Source organism: Schistocerca cancellata, chromosome 4 (genome assembly GCF_023864275.1).
Source record: "Schistocerca cancellata isolate TAMUIC-IGC-003103 chromosome 4, iqSchCanc2.1, whole genome shotgun sequence".
Classification (NCBI taxonomy): domain Eukaryota; kingdom Metazoa; phylum Arthropoda; class Insecta; order Orthoptera; family Acrididae; genus Schistocerca; species Schistocerca cancellata.
Genome location: NC_064629.1, coordinates 502,236,628 through 502,255,920, shown reverse-complemented (window position 1 = coordinate 502,255,920; position 19,293 = coordinate 502,236,628). Strand labels below are relative to the sequence as shown.

The window sequence follows — 19,293 nt, the reverse complement described above, 5'->3', positions numbered from 1 at the left end:
CTTTTCGTAAATCTTGAAATATGAAATATGCCATGTTGACCTTCATCCAAGTTTCACATGATGTCATGTAAGAAAAGTGCAAGCAGAGTTTCACACAAGCATTGCTTTATAAATCAGTGCTGATTATTGGACAGAAGGTTTTCTGTCTCAAGGATATTTTTAATTTCGAATTAAGAATGTGTTCAACAATTCAATAGCAAACCGATGTTAAGGTTGGCTCTGAGCACTATGGAACTCAACTGCTGTGGTCATAAGTCCCCTAGAACTTAGAACTACTTAAACCTAACTAACCTAAGGACAGCACACAACACCCAGCCATCACGAGGCAGAGAAAATCCCTGACCCCGCCGGGAATCGAACCCGGAAACCCGGGCGTGGGAAGCGAGAACGCAAACCGATGTTAAGGATATTGGTCTTTAATCTGAGGGGTTTGCTCCATTGTCTTACTTACAGGAGTCACCTTCGCTTTTATTCAGTCCTTTAGGATTTTGCTGTGGGCGATAGATTCACGATGAATGCAAGCTAAGTAAGGGGCCAATGCTGCAGAGTACTCCCTGTATAAGTGAATTGCGATTCCTTCTGAACCTGGTGACTTATTTGTTTTCAATCCTTTCATACCCTCCTTTACGTCTCAGATGCATATTTGTATGTCCTCCATGCGCAGTCTGTGCGACAGTGAAACTACATTATACTTGTACGATCCTCCTGTGTGACTAATTTCTTAAAAGCGAAATTTAAAACTTCAGTTTCACCCCAGACTGATTGATGAATGTCTGTATAGAAGCCTTCGATTCACTTAGTGATTTTACCCGGCCACAATTTTCTCGGGTTCTAGGCAAAATCTCCAACTAAGGTATGAATGTGTAAGGTGCTGTATACTTAGTGCATTGATCATGTTGCGGACTTACGAATTTCTATTGACATTTTCCTGACGATATTTGATCGTTATTTTTTTGAACAGAGAGTGTAACAACCTGTACTTCCTCAGCATTTTCAGAATTTGATTATTAAATCACGAAGTCTTTTTTTCCATCCTTACTCCACACGCAGTGGTTGAGAAGGGAGTGAAACAGTGTTGTAGCCTTTCCCCGATGTAATTCAATCTGTATATTGACCAAGCAGTAAGGAAACAAAAGAAAAATTTGGTGTAGGAATTAAAGTCCAGGCAGAAGAAACAAAAACTTTGCGATTTGCCGATTGGCAGAGACAGCAAAGGACTTGGAAGAACAGTGGAAAGGAATGGGCAGTATCTTGAAAGGAGGATATAATATGAACATGAACAAAAGCAAAACGAGGATAATGGAATGTAGTCAAATTAAATCACGTGACAGTAAGGGAATTAAATTAGGAAATGAGACACTTGAAGAAGTAAATGAGTTTTTCCATTTGAGAAGCAAAGTAACTGATGATGGTCGAAGTAGGGAGGATATAAAATGCAGGCTGGCAATGGTAAGAAAAGCGTTCCTGAAGAAGAGAAATTTGTGAACGTCGAGTATAGATTTAAGTATCAGGAAGTCCTTCTTGAAAGTATTTGTAAGGAGTGTAGCTACCTATGGAAGTGACACATGAACGTTAAATAGTTTAGACAAGGTGAGAATAGAAGCTTTTGAAATGAGGTGTTACAGAAGAATGATTAAGATTATATTGGTAGATCACGTAACTAATGAGGAGATATTGAATAGGACTGGTGAGAAGAGAAATTTGTGGTATAACCTGACCAAAAGAAGAGATCAGTTGGTAGGACACATTCTAAGACATCAAAGGCTCACCAATTTAGTACAGGAAGGAAGCGTGTGAGGTAAAAATCGTAGATGAAGACCAAGAGATGAACACAGTAAGAAGATTCAGAGGGATGTAGGTTGCAGTAGTTACTCGGAGATGAAGAGGCTTGCACAGTATAGAGTAGCATGGAGGGTTGCATCGAACTAGTCTTCAGACAGAAGACCACAACAACAACACAATCCACTCGCTTGGCACATACGTTTCCTAAGCGCGATTTGCAACCGTTTTAAACTTTGCTCATAAATGCTATAGGTCCATCATATTGGAACTAAATGGGATGTTAATAACTGCTTATCTGGTTTTTCTAGCACAAATTCTCTCCTAGCCTTCTTGATGGATTTATTAATTTTAGTAATCAACATCGCTATGATGATATCATAGTGACTAATTCCTGTCTGTATACTGACACTGCCAGTAAATTCAGGCCTGTTTATAGCTACAAGGTCTAAAATCACTGTCAGAAAGAAATCGCATCACCTAAAAGAAGATGTGCGACAAAATGAAAGTTGGTAGTCGTATTTCTACATCAGAAAGATGATATCTATTCAAATTTCGCACCAGATACGTAAGAGTGGAGCTAGTAGCACCACAATGAGGACGCAAATCAGGTTTGCTTTAAATACACGCCGTAACGGTCGTGAGCGTTAGTTTCCTTTGAGATTGGACGTGGCGAGTTGATGTTAGTCAAACAGCATTAACCGTTCCTGTATTGACCGACCAAGTGCATGGAACTCTATCCCACAAACTGACATCCGCCGCTTGTACAACACAACGCATGTACGTTTGAATGCTTGCATTCCGCATGCTGAAGTTACACCGGTTATTACTGTATCAGCATTTCATATTTTCAATGGATTATCTCGCTCATGCATTGACCTGAGACCTTGCAGTGTTAATCACTTACCTATTCTACCTAACAAATGTATTAACAAAAGTGCATTATTGTGCATTAATAAACTTTAGTCTTACCATTTTTTTCCGCCAGTGTATTTCCACTTTGTGTGAGTTATCTAACTATTTCTTCAAGGCAGTTCTTGGAAAATATGTTCAAAAGTAATTCACAGGCGTTTCTGTCCGTACTATCTGCAATGAATCCATACACCTCTCAACCTATACTCGGTATATTAAAGTCCCCTTCAACTAATACCATACGATCTGCTTATTTCCGTGCTACTGAGCCTGGGCTTCCGTTGCACGATTCTACAGCGTTTACGGTGGAATCAGGAATAATGAACCAAATGCCATGTGAGTCTACAGGCCATTTGTTCCAGCTTTTATTTGCACGTGATAAGTTGAATATATTCGGCCTGGACTTGAATTCGAATTACGATCTTGCTTTTCGTGGAAATTGAGCCCTTCTTGAGGATACGGTTCCAAAAAATCGTTGTTTGGTCAAGATTACAAACTTCTCTAGATCTCCGCGTAACGCACGTCTCTGGGTTTGTATCCTGGACCGGCACAAAAATTTTTACCATGTCGTGTCGAACTCTAACATTTTATTTTTCTCTCTTCATTAGTTGTCAACAATAATGAGAGATTACGGTTTCAACTAGCAGTGAGACACAGAAACTGCAATGAGCTTCGCATTTTTTGTCACTAGGAACGCTTCGTTCCTGCAGCGACCAACGGTTCACTCTTGCTAGGGGAGAACCAAGTTCTTTCCCATACTCTATGTTGAATCGTGTATGTACCCCATGAGGTCCGGTCGCTTTTCCTCTGTTCTGCGATATAAGCTGGTTTTCTATCCTGTGAACTTCGTGCAACACTACAACACAACTACAAAGTCAATGTGTCGACCATCTTCTTGAGAGCGACTAAAGAGCCGTCTGACACTGTCCGTGGAAGCCTACGCTCTTATTCACGGTAAATGTTTCTACACTTCATGGAGTGTGGATTCATTCCGGACAATCTTTCCGGGAGTTTCAGTTATTGCATTGTTCATTGAAGTATTACGCGATGAATCATTCATCTTATTGGCAGATGCAATTAGGAACGTGTAAGGGCCCCTCGTTTTGTTTGTTTTCTAGTGTACGAATGGGAGACATCACATTAACGAAACATACGTTCGGCAAGACTGTTGCAGGCCAGTGAAATCAGGCACGTAACATTTACTGGTCCATGGTTAAAGAAGATATAAGTGACAGTCATAAATAGCAAAGTCTGTATCAAACAATTAATAGAACAAAGAGTTTGGATGAAACTAGTATCAAATGCGAAGCTAAATTAATATTATTCTTAGAAGGACGCACCAAAATAGCTGCTTATAATAACTGGTCTTTATTCGCGACAGACTGTTTGGGCATTTATCGCCATTGTCAAGTACGTCCAGACTGATTCAAAATGGTTCAAATGGCTCTGAGCACTATGGGACTTAACATCTGTGGTCATCAGTCCCCTAGAACTTAGAACTACTTAAACCTAACTAACCCAAGGACATCACACACATCCATGCCTAAGGCAGGATTCGAACCTGCGACCGTAGCAGTCGCGCGGTTCCGAACTGAGCGCCTAGAACCGCTAGACCACCGCGGGCGGCCGTCCAGACTGATGTGACGTCCATATTAAAATGGCTGGCTCTGGCTCTGAGCACTATTGGACTTAACATCTGAGGTCATCAGTCCCCTAGAACTTAGAACTACTTAAACCTAACTAACCTAAGGACATCACACACATCCATGCCCGAGGCAGGATTCGAACCTGCAACCGTAGCGGTCGCGCGGTTCCAGACTGACGCGCCTAGAACCGCTCGGCCACACCGGCCGGCGTCCATATTAAATCGCTATATGTTTACATATAGTGTCATAAGAGTGGAACTGTCAAACTACGGCCAGACCTAATTAACTTTTTATTTTCAATATATTTACGTCATTTACCATGTTATAAAACAGTGACAGATATATGACAGTTCACTAACGACGTAATGTGGACGTCACATCAATCTGGACGCACTTGACAATGGCGATAAAATCCGAAACAGTCTGTCATGAGCAAACATTAGTTATTATATGCAGCTATTTTGGTGCATCTTTCTAATAATCATGTCATTATCAGGAATATATTATGCTGCTGGCTCTAAAAAAAGATAAATTAATGTGTATTACGCCACATTTTACTGCAAAAGCCGTAAGGAAGTCATTAAATCAAACGTTTGTTTTAAATATTGAAACAGTGTCGATATAAGATACTTATCTCTCTTGTTGCTGAAAAGTTGTACGTTTTAAGAGGTGCTATGTGGTTGCAAAATATCTTACTACAAGGGTCGTTTAGCTGTGTGATTATTTTCATCTAGTGGTTACGCTTTCGTCACACTGAGTTGTAGTATATAACAGAACGAGTCGATGAAGTGTCAGAGTTCGTATTGATGCTTTGTCTCCTACTCCATTCCAGTAAGCTTTTAGAAGGTGATTATTCAGGCCCTACCTACGGTTGCTATTCTGTTAACATGTTACTTTTCTAATAAGAGATTTAAATTTACTATTTACCAATAGTGAAGTCTACTTAAAATTACATGGCAATTGGCACTTCGCCTCATGTTACTGGCGCTTTTATGGTCACGTCCATTTTGTTTGCTGTTGCCAATGTGCCACAACAAAGTGTCATTTCGCTTGCAGTATTCAAATAGCGCAAAGCAGGTGACGCAGTCTGAACGAGCGTCGTGTAACAACTGGAACGATGAGGCCAGTCGCGGTTTGTTTGACTGTCGCGGACCGCAGAGGTCAACAGTCCATTTTGCACACGTTTCCTTTCCGACAGAGCATTAACTGATGGCTACTTGACGGCTATTGTGATAACGCTGTAGTAGAACGTGAAAGACGTCGACAAACTAGAAACTTCAACTAGCCTATAATTATTACAGGTAAATTAAAGGAAAGGCAACTACCCACCTATAGCGGATCGATGGGTGGAGCACAGAAACACATAACATAAAGAAGCATTCCCATTAGCTTCCGAGCCCTAGCTCTTTTTAGAGAAATAGTACACGTATTCACACACACAACCACACAGACGTCCACACCCACACTCTCGAGGCCACGCCGAAAATTTAGTCAATTTCCTTCGAGAATTTAATTTAATGTATTCGTCATAACTTACAAATTGTTAACATGCCATATTCATTGCGTGTGGCATTATTCCGACTACATTTGGAGGCAACGAAACTTGGTTTGGTGGTTTTATTCTGGAATTTGCGTTAAAATGCAGTAATTTTCGCAGTCATAGGAAATTATGTCCAATGAAACAGCTGTTATTAATGTTTACTTCAACTGACAAAAGTTATGGAGTGAAGTTCGCTAACGAACACGAAGAAACAACATATTACAGAAATAGTGATATGGCAATTTTCTTTCAAATCGTTCTACAGGCAGACATTTAAATAGACGTTGTATATGATACTTTCTGGCAGCTTAAAACTGTGTGCTGAACCGGGATTGGAAGCAGAACCTTTGCTTTTGCGGGAAATTGCTCTATCTATAGAAGATATAGAGAAGATCCAACGGAGAGCAGCGCGCTTCGTTACAGGATCATTTAGTAATCGCGAAAGCATTACGGAGATGACAGATAAACTCCAGTGGAAGACTCTGCAGGAGAGACGCTCAGTAGCTCGGTACGGGCTTTTGTCAAAGTTTCGAGAACATACCTTCACCGAAGAGTCAAGCAGTATATTGCTCCCTCCTACGTATATCTCGCGAAGAGACCATGAGGATAAAATCAGAGAGATTAGAGCCCACACAGAGGCATACCGACAATCCTTTCCACGAACAATACGAGAGTGGAATAGAAGGGAGAACCGATAGAGGTACTCAAGGTACCCTCCGCCACACACCGTCAGGTGGCTTGCGGAGTATGGATGTAGATGTAGATGTAGATGTAGATCTGAGCTAACACAATTTCATTTCTGGCAGTCCCTTTTTCCGCTGTGAGGGCGGCTCATGAATCGTGCCTGGATTGCACAGTCGGTACAGAGAGTTCCCTTAAAAAGCAAAGCTTCTTCTCGGTTCATCACACCATTTTAGTCTGACAAGAAGCTTCAAATTAGAATACACTCCACTGCAAAGTGAAAATTTATTCTGGATAGTATATCATGAAATTATGAAAAATAATTTAATGGTCTGTGAAACGATAAGGAATAAATTAGTGCGAAAAGCAATCAGATGCAGTGAAAGCGAGAATAAAGAGGGAACTGAGGAAGAACTGAAGTTTCAGAACAAGTTGTAAAAGAAGTAATAATCCAAAATACACAGGAAAGTACCCAAGACTGACCTCCAATTTTTCTGGATTTAAAAAAATAGAAAATAGTAAAAAACTATGTTTTTAAAGGCTCTAATATTCACTTCATAATTCTATGCTCCATTTACAGTTTATTCATAGAAAATATAATTAAAATAATTATAAAAATATTTTTCGAAATTTCTACTTAGCAAGTTTGAAAAATCTACAAAATAACATTACACAAAATTAGAAAAAGGTATTACATCAGCGGCCGGTCCCGGCGGGGGTTAGGGGCCTCCGTCGGGCATGGGTGTGTGTGTTTGTCCTTGGGATAATTTAGGTTAAGTAGTGTGTAAGCTTAGGGACTGATGACCTTAGCAGTCAAGTCCCATAAGATTTCACACACATTTGAACTTTTTTTTCAGGTATTACATCAGACTAAATACAATCCTGTTGCAAAGTGTAAGTACATTGGTGTCCAAAATTAAAGAAACAAACGGAAATTTTGCAAGGTTGCTTTTATTTTGCCACAAAACACTATAAACAGGTGATAGTAAAGTAGAAACAACGTAAAGAATAAAGAACGTAAACGACCGTAACATGCATAACGGTTGACAAATATGTTCTTCGTTTCTTTCAACTTAACGAATTTGCACACACATTTCGACAACTGGTTAATGAGTTCAGTATGGGGTGTGACAACCTCCGGTAGCAATATAGGCCTGACAACGACGGGACATGCTGTGAACGTCATCAATCTTATGTTGAGGCAATAACGGCCATTTTTCCTGCAGAGCTGCTCGCAGTCTTGGAGAGTGGTTGGTGGATGCTGACGTGATTCAAGGCGTCTCCCTAGTGCATCTCTATGGGATTCAAGTCGGGAGTGCGAGCAGGCATCGCCATGCTCTTTCGTTTCCAAGAAAACATCAATCATTCGTGCTCTTGAGGCCGAACACAATCGTCCCTCTGGGGCACCTCGCAACAACTGCAGATGAGGTCCCGAGATTTCGTCACGACACATGACAGCAGTTAAACCCTGCCTATTCATCCGTACAATTTCATGAAGAGGGGTTCGAGTAGTAAACATAATCCCTGCCTACACCATTAGGGATTCTCCCCGATATCGGTCTCTTTCCACAATGTTTGGGTCCCGAAATCGTGTTCCACCTTCCTTTCAGATGCGGATACATCGAGAATCACTCTCCAGACTAAAGCGGGAGTCCTATGTGAAAACAACGTTGGCTCACAGTTCGACCGTCCAGATGGCATGTTGATGACTCCACTGCAGACATGCCCTTCCGTGAATACACGTCAAAGGTAGACATACAGCATGTCTCCGACAATAAATGCCACTCTGCCGAAGCCTTATGCACACCGTTTGCCTCGATACAACACGCCCAGCCGATGCTGCGAGCTCACATGCCAGTTGCCGTGCAGTACTAAGGCGGCAACGTCGTGCCCTTACAGCCAAATAATGGTCCTCTCTACTGAAGTCACAGTGGTCAGCCCTGCCCTGGTCTTCCGGATACACTTTCGGTCTCTATAAACTGTCACTACATCCGAGACACGACAGAACGATTCACATTAAGCCATCGGGCCACATAACTTTTCGACTGTTCTGCTTCCTTTCTCCATGACCCTCCACCGCATATAATCTCGTAGGCATCTTCTCTGTGCCATACTGCACCGTCTGTGACTGTGTACACAACGATTGTGGATGTGGGGCTACCCGGCAAACTACCTCATTTCACAGGTGCCTTGACGTCGTTGTTGGCATGGTTGCTCGTTGACCGGAATGGCATCTTCTGTGCAGAGCACGATCGTACGGACATCTATTTGACAGTTTGTATGATTATATCGAGACTAGTACGGAAAGATAGCAGTTTGTCTTTTTAATTTTAGACACCAGTGTATAATATCGTATAGCACCTTCCAGAAGGTTACAGAACGTTTGTGTGTTTCCTTTGGGGAAACCAAGAGCTCTGCTATAAGATGTTCCTGAAGGTTTTGTTTCTGGTAGTTTGGTTTTGTGATTATTAAGAAGAATACTAATCCATTTTTCCCCTCAACTTCATCTTTGTAAGGCTGTTCAGTATTATTTACCTCTGCTAATTGTATGGCCATTCTTCACAAGTCACTACGAGTAACTCCAAAGAAAGAAGCTTCCATAGTAAGACTATAATAAAGCAGCTCTTCTTCAAGATCTTTTCCCAAAATCGAAGATTAGCCTCTTTATGTTTTTGCTACTTCCCCAGGTGGGTACTTCATACTGGAAAATCTCGTAAGTGTTGTTTTTGAAATGTTAGACTGTTCACTGGCCTTCTTCCAATCCATCTTTTTCTGAACTGTTTCATTAGCTTTAGTCATTTTAGACGGACTCTGCCTTTTTTTGAACACCTTTATCGATTATCCTTTTGGAATAAAGACAGTCTTTCGACATGAAAAAGTAAGGGGTCTGGTTTAAGCAAATAAAGGGGTCCAGTTTACGCGACTGGAGCCTACATTTTGTTAAGGCAATACATTATAAACCTAACATTTTCATGAAACGATTTAATTATAAACCTTAACCTTAAACCTTACTATTCAAAAACACATGAAAGCTGAAAGGTTTACCTGCCTATATCTAGGAGAAATAGCGAAAAATGTGACATAATGTAAAAACTTTTCCCATTGTCAAAACATTTAATGACAAACTGAATATCTGCAATTGAAGCGGGTGACTTGTTCGCTCCGCTACAGAGTGATAAAAGCCTGAACTATTATTTACAGTTGGTTCCACTAGAGTGCATGAAAATGCAGAGCAAGAGACCAGGAGACTCCACTTTAGGGGAGGAGTCAACTTTAGGTCAGTGTCCTAATTTGTGTCTTATGAATATGAGTTATTAAACTGTATAAGAAGAAAAAAGTAATACTTTTTTGACGTGAATTGGTTATGATCGTAAGGTATAATGCCTTTGTGTAATTGGACATTCTGTAAGTGGCCTTGGAAAAGAACTGTCGAGAGTAGAATTAACCATGTTACCCACATGCGGTTGAGAACGTAGGTACGAGGGACAGTCTTAATCAGTCCTGAGGTGGAACGTCGCGCTGGGCTATTGCTGCCACTCGCACTGATAGGAGATGCACCTTACGCTCACACGAGGATGCATCACGCACTGACCTCACGCTACCCCTCACACCATCCTATAACAGCGTCCACCAGTGTGGAGTGTCTAACAATCAAACAGTGAATAAGCTATGTCAGATGCAACGCTGCTATAAATCGAATTTTCGTTTACGTGGATTACTGCCTCAGGCCGCAGTTCGGAACACGATGATAATAACCCGTCTGGTGGAATCAATATTTCAGTTAGACGACTGATCACGTGGGATTGTTTTTTGTCTGTCGACTCAGAGTTCTTACAAGGTTCTGACGGTGGATTTGCAATTATATGGTAACTGAACACGTAGAAGAAAGTATAGATTGCACAAAAACGAGCAGTAAAAATAATATGTATTCACTCTTCAAGGAGTTAGGCATTTTAACTGCACCGTCACATTACATATATTCGCCAAGGAAATTCGTCATGAATAGTCCATCACAATTTGAGAAGGACGGCGATGTCCATTCCTACAACAATAGAGGAAAAATGACCTTTATTTTAAGTTTTTAAATGTTAGGGACTCAGAAGGTAGGTCAATATATAGCAACATTTTCTCAATACCTGGTCGCGAAGCAAATTTTGAATCTAAGCTAAAGTCATTTCTTGTGGACAAGTCCTTCTTTTACACGAACGAATGTTTATACATGTATACTGACTAGGTTCACACTGTTTCGATAAACGAATCGTTCAAATGCTCTACGGAACATGTAACTAATTAACTAACTTTGTGCATTGTGTTCACAGTGACGGACTCTCACTGTGGTTTAAGAAGCAGGACGTGTTTTGAACTTAGAACGCAGACATTAGAAGATCCCATATGAATGCACATCTTATTTGAGGTATACGGGGAGTTTCAGTGAGGAGGGTAAAAACTTTCACGAGTGGTGAAGGATGGCTCTACTACTGTCATTCTAGATCCTACGAATACTTGTTTGTGTGAAAGAAAAAATGGCTCTGAGCACTATGGGACTCAACTTCTGAGGTCATTAGTCCCCTAGAACTTAGAACTAGTTAAACCTAACTAACCTAAGGACATCACAAACATCCATGCCCGAGGCAGGATTCGAACCTGCGACCGTAGCGGTCTTGCGGTTCCAGACTTGTGTGAAAGAATAAACTAATTTACTGTGTATATATCTGCTAATGTTGCAGATTACGCACTCCCGGCCAACATTTAGGCGCACATCAGGAGGGGTACGGGCCCGAAACTCCGCTAATACTGTAAAAATGGTGAGGTGTATTCACGGACATGTACAGTCATAATTTAAGTTTCTGTAAAACTGCAATCAGTGGTTACAAGTTGATGTGCACAACCATAGTGAAATGGCGCTGTGCCCGATCACGGAATTAACATGCATTATTTCAGTGTGCTGATAAGCAAATGGAAACTGCAGGGAAGTTGAGAGGTTGTATTGCGCCAGAACTGAATTAGGAGATGTGTGAACCATATTTCCAAGACTGTTCCAAATTAAATGTCGTATGGCATTGTTGGTTGGGATGTCCCACGAGATGGGTTCACCCACCTAGCGGAAAGGATGTTATTCTTTCTCGCTCATTGGCCCCATTGATGCGTATATAGTGTAGTGTTATGTTTGAGATATATGATGACGATTACGGAAGGGACAGGGTGGAACATGGTGCCAGCACATAACCTACTCATCTAAAATAGCACCAAGGCTGCCGCCTAGCTTCACGTCCCCATCCAATGAACGGATCACCATTAACAGTGTCACATGCCTTCATTTCGTCATCAGACACTTCGTAGAGATTTGGCATTTAATCCAGAACATTGTCGCAAAGACTAGTGATCCGGAACTTTACCCCATAACATCTCCTGTCATTCCTGGTCTAATACTGGCAGTGATTATTTCATCCATCACCAGGATTTCAACCAGCTAACCTCCGAGCAGGGCACCACTCCACAGCCATGCGTTAGCGGCCTCGACTACAGAGGAGGGTTAATGTTCCTAAAATACTGGGAAACAGAAAAACTGGTACTACAATGCAACTTTGTGGGACAACCGACTTGCGAAAAGCAGTGCTCTCTATCGTAGATGAATGCCGTTAAATAAGCACTCAAAAAGCTTAGTTTGTAACAGGTTAGTGTATCGGTATTTTAAGGAAAAGAGTACGGGAAACGTAGCTACACCGCTACCATTTTCAGAATATGTATCTCATGCTGACCTCATACTTTGCGTCATGGTTGGTTGATTTGAGTGTGGAGGCCAGATAGCGACGTCATTGGTCCAATCGGATTAGGGGAGGATGGTTAAGGAAATCGGTCGCGCCCTTTCATAGTAACCATACGGGCATTCGCCTGAAGCGATTCAGGGAAATCACGGAAAACCTAATTTAGGATAGCCGGACGCGGGTTTGAGCCGTCGTCCTCCCTAATGCGAGTCCAGTGTGCTAACCACTGCGCCACCATGCTCTTCACGTCATGTAAAGCCTTTGGTTGCTTCAGAGCTGTGTATTTAATTTTTCCGGGTGAAGCCTGTTTCTCCATAACGGAATGCTCAATAGTTTCAATAGTCATTTATTGGCCTCTAAGAATCTCCAGTCCGCAACTATGAAGAGGCATGAACGTAGTTAAAGTTCACAGAAATCCTATCTAAGAACTGGCGATGTTTACAGAAGATATCAGACTGAATCTCCATGCAAGAGGAGGTCCTAATTCGGGACTAGATCGTTCGCTTGATCAGAGCCCACTCGATTTCTTAAGGGATGATTTGGATTTTCTTGCACACGTAACACATGAAGAGGACCTTCTGACGAGAATTATTTCTGCTTTGTGCCTGAGACATCCTACGAATAAAACTGGGTTGTTTGAAGAATTTCGAAAAAACTTTCGACTCACTTGTTTCCAGACTGTAACATTAGGCGTATGTAGGTGACCTAATCGGCCCTCTGCAATTAGTAAGAGGTAAGATGAATTTGTTTGCGAGGCTGTGAGGCTCCGGGGCTGATAGAACGCTGCCGGGCGGGTTGCCACGGCCACTCCAGGTGAGCCATGTTCGTTAGCAAAGGACCGCATGAGGGGAAAATCCTTAAGCTGGAAATTTGGAAGGCTGTTACTGGTATGTCCTTTGTGTAAGAGATGCTCCAGAAAATGGCGGGGTGTCAGAAAATCTTAAAGATGAATAAGTTACATCTCTCTGAGATTGAACAGTAACTGACAGTCTGATATTCGCGCAAATATGAATACATCTGCGATCTCCGGAAAATGAGGTACTACTCACGCAGTAAATGTTAGATACCGTCGCAAGACCACTGTTCACATCACCACAGTTTTCTTCTACGCTATTGCCGAAAGCTTGAAACATCAACATGGAAAAATCCTTCAGTCGCCTCCATGAAGACTTGGTGCACGAAGTGGCGATGCGTTAGATCTAGGGATCATGCTGGCCACTGGAGTATCTCAATATCAAGCAGTAAGTTCATAGAGACACGTTTCTTTTGTGGAAGAGCGTTGTCGTTTTGAAAATGATATCACGATACTGTCGCATGAGAAGTAACACACGCGGACACAGGATGTCTATGATGTACCTTTTCTGGCGTCAGATATTCGTCAGTCACTACCAGCCGCGAACTGGAGTCATACACGATGGCTTTCCACTCCATGACGCCAGTAGTAACACTTCTGTACCTTTCCAAATCACTGGAAGAATGGCACCTTTCCCAGGTCGCCACCATACACGCTGACGATTGTCGTTCGGCGTAATGCAGAAGCGCCACTGATCGCTGAACACAGTGCGGCACCATTTACCTGCAGTCCATACATCCCGGTCACGGCATCACTACAGACGCAGTAGTTTTTGTTGTTGTGTTAACGGCAGCTTTCGCATGTAACGGTAATTCTCTAATGCGTCTGCTGCTACAGTCCGAAGAATGGTGCAGGATGGCACAGAATGGTGCAGAATGTGGTGTGCGTACTGTAAGACCTTCGGTAAACACATCATCAGATTATTTGACTTGTCGCTCTAACGAAGTAGGCGAGTGTCAGCAAAATGTCTCGTGGTCTTATCGTGGCGTGTCTATCCTCTGCCGTTAGGTCAGAAGATAGAAATGCCACTTGCACACTTAGAGCAGCAGATTGATGGTGACCAAAATTGACAATCTGAAGTTCCTTTGGTATTCGTACGTTAATCTTATTCTCACATATATCTCTGATACTTGACAAAAGTGTCTATACATTTATCTTCATGACTATGTACGAGAATATGGTAATCTTATTAGGCGCAGACTGAAACTTGACTATAGACTGGTACGGACAAATGTAGGACTCGTACAGACTGGTACATACTAATGCAGACTGGTACAGACTGGTGCAGACAAACGCAGACTGACTAATCGGAGGTCTGTACACTCGTTATAATACCAAGCGCGTTCATGTATCACTACGTGAGAGTGATCCGTGAGGAGAAAAGGTTCTATGTTAGCAGCAATCTCATTGGCTGCGTTACATATTAACACGCAGATCGGCGGAAGCAGAATTTGGTCCGTCTCTATGGCAGCGCCATCTTGTAGTGCGGAGACGGACGAGCGCTGCGCCTGTGCTGTTGTGCTTAGTGGGGCGCGCTCTAGTGGGAAAGTTGTGTACGTGCTGACTACGCGGAACTATGTACACAACACAGAGTGTCCATTACTTCTTCTCGGAAGGCAGGTGCAGCTGTGAAAAGCTTACGACGCACTTGATGCACACTACAGCGACCTTCCATTATAGTGGTTAGGCGTGGTCGACCAGAGCCTTGTCGACCATTATTCCTGCCCTCATGTTCCTATGCTGTCCAACATTGGTGTATCAAATGAGAACCCCCGATGAGCTCCCTTTCAAACTGTCTCAGGTGCTGATAATGCTATCTCGTACGAATACGTGCCGTCTGCATGTCCTTCTCAGTGATCACTCAACATGTGACGCATTTCATGCCCCATACATACATTACAAAGCCTGGTAATGACACCAAACTCAAACAACAGTAATGCCGTCTAGTGGATATTCTACCTATTCTTGAAACTCCAATCATTTATATACTCGCCGACCTTACACGTATGAAGTTGCATTGGCATCCGACCATGTTGTCTGGGAGCTACACTTCTGTTTTCACGTAGTCTACATTTCTTTTAGAAGAATACCATACCGTGTTACTTTTTTAAGTAAGGCAAAGTAAGAGAGACGAGGACATGCTGAAAAGTAATGCCTCCGAGTTTTTTGTGTGAAAACTTTTAAAGTTTTTAGGTAAAACAAACGCTACCAATCTTCTATATTTTATTCTTCGTGTCTACATATTTGCAGCCCTCTGCCGTTAGAAGGTTCAGAATTGCAGCGTGTAAGATGACGGTGTATAATGTAACTATGTTGATGCGTGTGAAACAACGTGTTGTAATGGAGTTCCGAATTCGAAGTGTTCGTCTACACATGGAGAACCCTCTATTGCAGCATGACAATGTCAGACCACATGAGTGCTGTGACATCCGTAACAACACCGATCATCCTCCACTGACTTCCGACTTGGCCCCATCAGATTTTTATCTGTTTCCAAAATTCAAAGAACACCTCAGAGGACTTCAAATTGATAGTGATGAAGCAGTGAAAGCTGAAGTGAGGTCGTGGATCAGAAAAAAAAAATTACGATGACCGATCAACGAATTGGTCTCTCGTTGGGAGAAATGTGTTCGTCGGCAGGGTGACTATATTGAGAAATAAGTATGTCGACACGAAGAATATAGTTGTAGGGCATTAACGCAGTTTGTTTTATCTAAAAGGCTTTAAGAGTTTTCGTACAAAAATTTCGGAGGCATTACTTTTCAACACACCCTCGTACTTAGTATTAAGTATGTAGTTTTAATTTCACGATTGCGAGGTGTCCTGTATGAGAAAAAATCATCACTAGTTAATACTGCTGCATTACATTCGGCTCGAAGAACTCTTAAAAGCCTTAAGTAGATGATAACATTGCAAAAAGGATGTTGTCAACTACTAACTTGCACTCGCACGCATGAGCCGTTTTTATTGTTGTCTGTGATTGTAGCAGGTGCGTATCGCGTATAGCTGCTTCTGCACATACATTATTTTCGTGCACATGCACAGTGCAGAATGCTCATGTTCTCGTCGTTATGCAGAATTTATTGTCATATAAAAAGACCTTATCAGCAATTTATTGCTACAACAATGTGATTCACCTAAAACTTATACCACAAGTGTTGCGCAAAGGGGAAGTGTAGGTGATACGAGGTTTTCACAGAATGGATTGGTAGTCAGGGACACATATTTTTAGCCAACCAACGGATTGTAATAATAATTAGGAAGTGCACTTTTTGTGAAAACATACACTTTTATAAATGGAACGATGGCTGTTGACCTTAACTAATCACAAGTAGGGTAAATCAGAATATCAGTGGTGTTTGTTGCAGGGTTCTAGTGCGAGTCGTTTACGAGGTATTATATTTTGAAAAGTTCCTACACTGACACTTGTACAATACCTGTGGTAGAACACACTAAAGACGACACATGTGCGTACAATAGTTATTTGGATTCTGACCAGTAACGAGACGGTTGACAATCACAGGTTCTGTTCAAAATGACCACTTCACCGGCAATACACGCTTCCAGTTTGGTATGGAGCTACTGCAACACACATACTAGCACTTCAGCGAAGATGGACAAGCACTCTGCAGTAATACGTCGTTGAGTATCATAGGGTGTAATTGGAATGTCCTTGTAGATAGCGTATTCCAACTATCCCCAAAACAAAAGTCTACACTCGTCAAATCCGGGGTAAGGATCGGCCTGGTACAGGTATACTGTATCCAACCCACCGATTTGGAAACAATTCATGAAGACATGCTGGAGTAATTCGTGCACTGTGGGGTGGACAGCTATCATGTTGCACAGGTTCCTCCTAGTCTGCAAAGGAACGTCTTTGGCATCCGTGGAAGATGGTCTGTTAGGGGGTTGCATACTTATGCGCGTTCAGTATCCTGTCCACGAAACACGGACCTATGAGTTGATGGTTCACTACCCCACACCACACGTTTACACTCCATGGACGCCGACGTTCCACCTGAAGAAGCCAACGGGGATTGTGAACAGAGAAATAGTGCACGTTTCGGCGGTTTACCTAGCCGTAATCGGTAAATGTTGCTTCATCACTAAACAAGATACATGATACATCAGAAGTATCCTGTCTTGCTACCCTGAACAGAAGGTACCACGATTCTCATAATCGTTTCCATGCACCTCTTGATGGAGAGAGACACGATACGTATGGAACCTATATCGATGGAGAATGCGTAGGATCCTTGCCTGACACATGCCACTTCCTCGTGCGATTGCGCGGGAGATAATGTGCGGATCAACTGCAACAGCAGTAAGTACATTAGTTTCCCCCTCTTCTGTAGACACTTGTTTCCTTCTGTTGCGTTGTATAGATGTTATACTACCACTTTCACGTAACTGGTCGAAGAGGTTGATAAATAATTGCCGACATGGTTGACATCTGTTGGGATAGCTTGCAACATACACCGTGCAAGAACGAAATGCATTCTTGCTACACTCTGCATACATCAGGAGCATGTCGGCTTTTTCTCACTCACGACCTACTGCTAGGACTGTCTCACACTAACTGACTAGCAAGTCACAATGCGCTCAAGAAACACACAAGCACACTGTAATCAAAGATGATAACATTCTACCTATCAACTACGCAAGTTGAATGGCACAAACAAATGTTGGGTAGAAACTTTTCAAAATACGACACCTTGTAAACGAGTCGCACTAGAATCCTGTAACGAACACCACTGACATTCTAATTTACCCTACTCGTAGTCTGTTAATGTCAATAGGCGTTGTTACATTTAAAAAAGTGTATGTTTGTACAACAAATAAAGTTTCTGAGTATTATTGGAATCTGTCTGTTGGCTAAAAATGTGAGCTCTTGACTACCAGTTCATTTTATATAAACCGCTCATCGACAGCTCTTCTCATTTCCGCAGTGTTTGTGGTGCCGGTTTTAGGTGATTCAGCGTGTATAATACTCAGAATGTATTGCTAGTAGCTTTAAACCACGAGAGAGGTGCCATAATGCAACAAGGTAGGAAGTGTGCCATTGCACGACTTACGTCTCGGCGCAGACGGGCAGGTGTTCTGGGTCAGTGTTGATGCGGCGCTCGATGAGACGAGGACAGGGGCGGCCCAATCCGTGGCCTAACCGCACCACCTCCCGCCGACGCACCTGTATCTCCGGCGTTGTAACCTGCAGCATGGAACACACTCAGTTATCACTGGTTTATAGTAAATAACGCCTTGCCAGTTAGTTTTGCGAATCTCAAGAGAGTCATTTAGTGAAAGGCAATGCTTTCTCCGAGCAAGCTACATATCAGAACAAGTGGAACTTTTTTTGGTGTGGAACGAGGTTGGGATACATAATAATGACTTTTTATATTGCGCAATAACGTAAATCAAGTGTCAACTTTAACAGTTGAGAAGTTATGTTTGTACAACGTCTTGAAGCAATCCTCTTGTGTGGGTTTCGTACGAATATACAGGCTGATTCAGAAGTAACTGTACAAATTTCTTGGGTGTAATACATGCATCGAAATAAGAGCAAAATGTGAAATAAAGTTTTTTCTGAAACTGATTTACTTCAGAGTTATGGTGCATCATGCCATTTATGGTAGGCATACCATGGAACAGTACAGGCCTTTTGCGTGTCGTGTTCGTTTGTCTCGTATATTGACTGATGTTGCTTTGTACACCCCTCTACACAGCTGGATAGAGTCCGGCAGAAAATGTTCATGTCTACTTGACTTCGGTGTAGTCCATTGTACTCTATGGTGCTGTCGTAGTGCAGCGACACCAGACGTACAGCCATTCTGTCGTTAGTGCATAGACTGCAGTCATTGTATACGGTACGATGGCGCAATCAAACGGTGAATACGCGGATATGTGCCTCCTTTAAGCCGCATGTTTCCAAACAGAAGAGTACCAAAGCACCAGACTTTGACAGCTGTGGAGAGACGTTTAAGGAAATATGGCATTCGTGGTGCGCCACGGTTAGGTCGGCCTGAACTGGATGGAGTGGGTGTTGAAAACATTCTGGAAATTGTAGGCGAAGATCCCACCAGAAGTATCTGCCATGTAAATGCGAATGTAGGGGAAGCT

General features: G+C 42.3%; 1 protein-coding gene across 2 annotated transcripts in view; it reads right to left on the bottom strand.

Annotated features, from left to right (window-relative positions):
• LOC126183723 (thrombospondin type-1 domain-containing protein 7A-like) overlaps positions 1–19,293 on the bottom strand; it is a 1,149,604-nt gene that overhangs the window by 467,823 nt on the left and 662,488 nt on the right. For both annotated transcript variants that reach the window (XM_049925914.1, XM_049925915.1), the window contains one exon: positions 18,252–18,385. In XM_049925914.1, the coding sequence (XP_049781871.1) occupies positions 18,252–18,385 (134 nt within the window). The remainder of the gene's footprint in view (positions 1–18,251; positions 18,386–19,293) is intronic.